This window comes from Centruroides sculpturatus, unplaced genomic scaffold (assembly GCF_000671375.1).
Source record: "Centruroides sculpturatus isolate CEXI.00-Female unplaced genomic scaffold, Cexi_2.0 scaffold66, whole genome shotgun sequence".
In the NCBI taxonomy this organism is placed as follows: Eukaryota; Metazoa; Arthropoda; class Arachnida; order Scorpiones; family Buthidae; genus Centruroides; species Centruroides sculpturatus.
In genome coordinates, this window is record NW_019384408.1 from 1 (window position 1) to 7,133 (window position 7,133).

The 7,133-nt window shown below is 29.5% G+C and overlaps 1 protein-coding gene across 2 annotated transcripts; it reads right to left on the reverse strand.

Annotated features, from left to right (window-relative positions):
* Positions 1-716: 716 nt before the first annotated feature.
* Positions 717-2,185, reverse strand: LOC111618933. Of its 2 annotated transcripts, none has more exons than XM_023360561.1 (4): positions 2,104-2,185; positions 1,901-1,990; positions 1,738-1,832; positions 717-1,198 (listed from the first exon to the last, which is right to left on the reverse strand). In XM_023360561.1, the coding sequence occupies exons 1-4, from the start codon at positions 2,163-2,165 to the stop codon at positions 1,116-1,118; spliced, it is 330 nt and encodes a 109-aa protein (XP_023216329.1). In that variant the 5' UTR covers positions 2,166-2,185; the 3' UTR covers positions 717-1,115. The 2 variants fall into 2 exon arrangements, with proteins under 2 accessions (XP_023216329.1, XP_023216330.1); XM_023360562.1 differs by having other exon boundaries at positions 1,901-1,987; positions 2,104-2,180.
* Positions 2,186-7,133: the final 4,948 nt, after the last annotated feature.

The following is a 7,133-nucleotide window of genomic DNA, read 5'->3' on the forward strand; positions in this document are numbered from 1 at the left end:
GTATTAATGTTAAATTTTGAGTTAAAAATCAACGTGTTATATGTATGTATTATAATGATTCGAGAGAACTAAGAAAATTACCAGAAGGAAAGGAATCAAGGTGCTGTGTCTGCACTAGTATGGGACTAAAACGGAGATCGAGAACAATCTGCACTCATTTAAAGGAGTTACATCCTGAATGTTACCCAAAGCATCATTGCTGATAGGATAAGTATGTGATATAATTCTGATCAAACATTCTACATTATATTTATCTGCATTATCATTTTGCAGCAAATTCAATAAATAAATACTCTCTTACAGATTTGGACCTGGCAGCATCAAAAATGCATTTTTTTTCTACTCTTTTTCCTATTTTTTGTATTAATGTTAAATTTTGAGTTAAAAATCAACGTGTTATATGTATGTATTATAATGATTATGTTTATATCAAAACTATTTTAATTTTTGCTTATTTTCACAAAAATAAAGTTTACTAGATTATAGTAAAAATTTGCTTGAAATAATAACTTTTGTTTTTTATTAATGTGTGATAATTTGAAAACGAAAATACATACATGCATAAAAGTTACATATAATTGTACAAAACAATATTCTACATTGTTCTGGCCAAGTGCCAATAAGAATGAAGTAACCGGACAATGTTAATTTTGACAAAAAGTAACAAATTTTCAACTTTGAATGTCAGTTATGATAAAATTTTTTTTCCTCAAATTTTTTAAATAAAATTTATTGAAAAATGTCATATTTAACAATAAATATATTGATAAAGATATATAATTTTTTTCATATGAATATATAAATTATTTTGGTGGATTTTTAAAATAATATTGCCTGATTCACCTACATTGACCTTGGGCTGTTTACACACTAAACATAAACAAGGGGGCACGGCAATTGGTAAGGAAAAGGTTAATAATCAATATGATTTACACTTTAGAAGTAGGTGGATATGTAATAGATTCAATTCTTTACAATTAGAACAGTTATTTGGATATAATTCAACAATTGATTATCACAGCATATCCCAAACTTATTTAGTCTTACCTGAAGTATTAAATAAACTGATTCATAATGTAAGCTAAGGTAAAATAAATAGTAAGAGTTTTTTTTAACTAACAAATACCATGAATAAAAAGTTGAAACATCTGCTTTATCACAATCATGTTGCAAGCTATCATAATCAATGTAGGTTTACCTGAAACCAAAATATATCATGATATATTAGATAATAATTAAATGAGATTAAACCTATCAGAAACCATAATCAATGACAACAAATAAAACCAGTCAGTGTTTTTATATTTAACTTTTTGAATTAATGTATGAAGGAGCTTATATTCTAGAGCAGTGGTGAGCAACCTTTTCATGATGTGGGCTGCAAGGAAACTTTGTAGGCTACATATATTTTTTCTTATGAATTTCAGACTTTAAGCCTGATGAGTAACAACATACTCCATAACAACAAGTACTCTACAGTAGGTACTAAAATAATATATGCTAATAATATGCAAATTATTGAGTTTATTCTCAGTTTAGTATGGTGTGAAATTATCAATATTGAATAATTTAATAGTAATTCAAAATAATTTGACAATACATTAATATTTAATTTCAGAATAGATATGTAATTTTATTTTTGTATGTTATTTTCACAGAGAATATTAAGAAATACTAAAACCTAAATTAAGAATAGTTTTTATGAAGGGTATTTCAATACATTAAATTAAAATTTACCTGTAGTTTGTAAAATTAAGTTTTTTGAATTTTCTAATCTTTCAGAATATAATTGTTTTGGTTCCTTTTCCCAATAGCATTTGATTATTTCTTTTCTGGAAAGCAATTCAATGTTTTGTTTTGATATTACATTTATAAAATAATGTAAAATAAGTAAACTTACTTTTTCCAAGCCAAATCAGAAGAGGATCTCTTTTTGAGTATTGTATTATTGTTGTGTTGTTTATTAAGAATAGGATGAAAAAGTTTTCTTCTTTTAATTGTATTTAAAAAGAAAAAATTGTATTGTAAAATTTGGAAAATATTGATATTTTTAGAAATAGAAAAAAATGCTAACATATGCTTTATCAATTCAATTCTTCTTACCTGGAAACTTGATTATATCCAGATGATTTTATGTTAGATTTAAAAGTTAATGGCTGAAACATTTTTGATTTTGAAGTTTTATCTATTATTAGATAAAAATATTTTAAACTAAATTATAATATTGTAGATTTACAAAATAAAATTTTTAATATGAATGCATTTGATTAATTAACAAAATAATAATAAATTGAATATATTTAAAATAATATCAAAAATAAATTATTTCTAATAGTACTAATTTAATAAAGATTTGATGACTAGATGGTTAAAATAGCTAAAGCATATGTCTACTACTCTCAGAGAACTGGGTTGGATGGCAGAGCAGTCAAGGTAGCAGCCTACCACTCTGGGGAACCCGGGATCAAATCTGAACGTTTCAAAAAATCCCCAGGAATTTTTCAGGGTTGGTCCATCTGGATATGTTGGGCTCCATCCCTCATCACCCAGCCACCCCAATGTGTACCTGGCAAAATCCATAATGGGCTTGCTAAAAGAGACCCTGTTAGTTCCCACAGGGCAGAAAGAGTTACGAAAAAAAAAAAACTCTAAGAGAACTAGGCTCAAGTACAGGTATGATTCATATATTCTTACAGTTTATCTGACCTAGATATAGCTGATGTGGTCATATGATGGACATATTGAAAGATCTTATGTTCATAAGATTGAGAGTTAAAACAAATTTGACCTATATTGGTACCATATTTTCGTGGAATAACTGGCTTGACATGTCACATATAAATGAGGGAAACCAGCATGCCAGTTAAACTGCAACTAAAAAATAAAATTAATCAGATGTAACAAAACTAGTTATTAATTAAACATTAAAGAAAACATTCTTTTGAGTACAATAAAATAATAACACTGTAATTTGACTAACTTAAAATCAGGAAAAGCATTTTCTTTTTAGGAGTAGTAAGTACTGGGGTTGGATGTCACGCCAACAGTTATCTCAATTAAAACTTCTTCCAAAACTTCAGACTATGAGGCGTTAAATATAATTAAAATATTTTATTCTTGCGAGCGCTTTCGAATTTTGTTTTTGAATTGCCTGAAGACGACATGCATATTTACATCGAAAGCGCTCGCAAGAATAAAAGCATTTTCCTTTACAAGACAATAAGAAAATTAACGACTTATTGACATTAGTAGTAGTGACAGTGGTAGTTGGTGTGGGCTCCACCTTAAAAATATCACTTTTCTCTGAAATTCACACAAAGCTGATGTTAATGGACATAAGTTGAGATAATTTACAATTCCTCAGAGACTGCATATTAATCAATAAAACAAAACTTACTCTAACACCTTGTAAATATTCAGCCGAATTTATTAACTTCTAACATTTTTGGTCATGTTAAATGACCTGTTTGTAAAGGTTTCGGTGTTTGTAAAGGTGCTAAGTGTTCGACTTTTACTGTTTTTCTTGATAAAGGTAATTTAATATGACCGAAAATGTTAGAAGTTAATAAATTCGGCTGCACATTTACAAGATGTTAGAGTAAGTTTTGTTTTATAATTTACAATGAGTTTCTTAAATTTAATATGCTTATTTTTACATTTATGAATCAAATAACAATAAAATACACATAAAAAAAAGCACTTTCGGAATTCCAAGATAATTTAACCTCATTAGAAAGAACAAAAACTTAAGAAATTAAATATATAATGGTAGTTTTTGATGTAATGCTGACAGTTTAGAATAAAAACTCATTTGTTTTTACTTGACGTAACTTATTCGTTTTTTTTAATGCGCCCTCTAGAGAGGGATGTATAGCCTAATTTAAACCGGCATGCTGGTCATTCCACAAAAATACAATAATATATAAAATAACCAATCTAAATATAAAATTTGTTTCTGATACATAAAACTACTGTACTGGAGTTTTATAAACTGCAGATGTAATGTTGCATAAGTTGAGTAAAACTATTGTATTAAAAACACCTGAAAGTATAAAGCACCTAAAAGTTACTTAAAGTCAAATTAATAAAAATAAAAAATTTTAATGAAATCTTATTTTAACATTGTTTTTCAAAAATTAATTTTAAAATATTAATTTGAAATACATGTTTAAAAATATTACTTGTATATTTTTCTTAATACTTATGTTTCTAATTTAACATTTGATACATAAATAAAAGCAATTCAGATTGATATTCTAATTCTATTAGCAATTTTAAATTGGAACACTAATCTTAATTTAGAAAATAATAAATTTAGATCAATTTATATTCAAATTATAACATCAACATATAAGTTACTTAAAGTCAAATTAATAAAAATAAAAAATTTTAATGAATAAATATAATTTACATTTCTAGTTTAAATTTATAGTGTTATTTTTGAAAAAATGAAACTAAATTCTGCATTAGATTTACTTTACATTGCAAAATCTTGGCATCATGTTATAAAATTAGAAATCCATACCACCTTTTCCTTATTATTTTGGCCTTTTTCAGGCCTGATTCAGTTGCAGAAAATTCTTGCAATGGAATTTGAATGTTATGGAATCGAACAATTTAAATTAAAACATACTAAAAAGTTATTAAAATTAATCACAACGAATAAAACAAAACAAAGGAATAAAACATTTAACTACCAGAAAAATTAGTTTGGATTCTCATATTACATTTATTTTATTAAACTATAAGGGGTGTTCAAATGAAAGTGATTCAAGGTGTGTATCCATAAGATGCGTAGGGACAGAAATAAGACAGATACATAGATAGAAAAAACAATATTTAATGAGTGAAATGCATACAAAGTTTGTTAAAAGAAATCACCCATGGCGTTTAGACAGGCGTCCCATTGCTTAGGAAGGTTACGAATTCCGTCCACGAAGAACGATGTAGGTTGATCGTGGAACCAGTTCAGAACTGCAGCCTTTACGTCATCATCAGAGTGAAATCGTTGACCTATTAGACTTTTCTTCAGGTCCAAAGATGTGATAGTTGCAAGGCAACAGATCTGGACTGTAAGCTGGATGTTCCAGGACTTCCCACTTTTTACGGGCCAGTGCCTCGACACACACCTTGGCAACATGTGGCCTTGCATTGTCGTGCAGAATGATGACACCTGGTGACAGCATACGAGGACGTTTGTTTTTGATAGCCTTATGCAGCTTATCAAGTGTTTGGGTGTACCGTTGGGCATTGATGGAGATATTTGGCTCCTTAAACTCCAGTAATAGGGGTCCCTGCATGTCAAAAAATGCCATCAACATCACCTTTCTGGCTGACTGCTGAGTTTTGAATTTTTTGGACCTAGGTGAGCCGTGATGTTTCCATTGCATACTGACGGACTTCCCTTCTGGTTGGAAGTGGTGACACCAGGTTTCATCCCCTGCCACTATGTGCTGCAGAAAGTCGTCACCTCATCCCTGTAGCGCAACAAATGCTGTAAACTCAGGCCCATTTGCTGTTTCTTGTGGTGTTCAGACAGCATGCGTGGTACCCATTGGCAACAAACTTTTCAATACTTCAGAATGTTGGTGACAATATTGTGAACATTACCAGTGAAAACGTTTAACTCATTTGCGACATCACGAACGTTTTGACGTCGATTTCCCTTGATTGCAGTGTCAATGTCTGTAATCAGCTTCTCTGTCACAACTTTGTGAGCCTGACTGGGCCACTGACTGGGTGTCTCGTGTCGACCTTCGCTAAACATTCTCGCCCACCTCGTCATCGTGGGCTTTGACACACACGTGCCACCGTACACAGCCAGCATTCTGCGATGAATATCCACCGGCTTACACCCTTCCAGTGTTAAAAACTTAATTACAGCTCGCTGATCTGTTTTGGATGCAGTTGCATCCACACCAGCCATTCTGAAATGAATTCCATGTCCTTACGAATGAAGTTATCACAAATCTGGTTGCACACATGCATGCGTGGTACATAAACCTTCACTATCGCGTTTGTTTCACGAAAATACATTGAAAACTGTTCGCATGCATCGTTTCGAATCACTTTCATTTGAACGTGCCTCGAATGTCTGACTTTAACAAAAATGTATATTCTTATAAATTACATAATTTATACAGGTTATCATAATCTAAATTTATTTATTTATGTAAAATATAAAATCAAAACAGATATATTCTCAACAGAAATTATTTTTAATAAGTATACAATAAATATAAATACAACTTTTTCACGAATATAAAACCTTTGCTTCTGTTTCTCTTCCATTGTTTTGCATCATCAGCAGTCCATTTTACTATTATTGTGACAGTGGCAGAAGCACCAGAGGATGCTTTTACCATATTTTGCATTTTTTATTATGGAAGAAGTAGTCTAAAAAGGAAGGTCTTCTCCATATTTTTGTGAATTTTTATGGACTGCTGATGGTGCAAAATGACAATCAATCAATCAATCAAATCAATCAATCTTTTTATTAAGGCACCATAGAAGTACATGCTCGGTACCGTAAGGCATAGCCAGGCTACAAAACAAGATAACAGATGAATTACAAAGTGTGGGAAATTATGCAATAACATTACAGCAGTTGAATGAGATGTAATAAAATAATACAAAACAATAATCATTAAAACTAGTAAAAAATAAAAAAAATAAAAATAAAAAAATAAAAAAAACGGTGAGAGTATAATAAAAACTAAATCACAAATAACTGTAGACAAAGTGAATAATCAAAATTAGTAAGCGTGTTTACAAAATGGTTGCATAAGAAAAATAATGAATAGTACAATATATGAATATTATAAAATGACAGTGGAAAAATAATATAAACAAAAGTATGTACATATATATAGGGCAGGTGCAAAATGACAGAAGAGAAACAGAAGCAAAGGTTTTATCTTTGTGAAAAAGTTGTTTTATATTTATTGTGTATTTATTAAATGTAAATAACTGGCGGCCATGTTTATTTTTTACTATTTTTACTTAAAGGAATTATTTTAATAATTGTGAAATTTGCCTTCAGTTCTATTCATCTGTTGTACAAGATAGTAGAATTTATATAGGATGATTGAAATATAAATATAGATTTTTATAATTTNATTGTAACTCTTACT

Excerpts from the sequence above, each read along its gene's own strand:
- LOC111618933 (XM_023360561.1), bottom strand. The coding sequence starts at position 2,165 with ATGTTTCAGCCATTAACTTTTAAATCTAACATAAAATCATCTGGATAT. Across the intron at positions 1,991-2,103 it reads GGATATAATCAAGTTTCCAG|AAGAAAACTTTTTCATCCTA; the intron begins GTAAGAAGAATT and ends TACAATTAAAAG. Across the intron at positions 1,833-1,900 it reads TCTGATTTGGCTTGGAAAAA|AAAAGAAATAATCAAATGCT; the intron begins GTAAGTTTACTT and ends ATTGCTTTCCAG.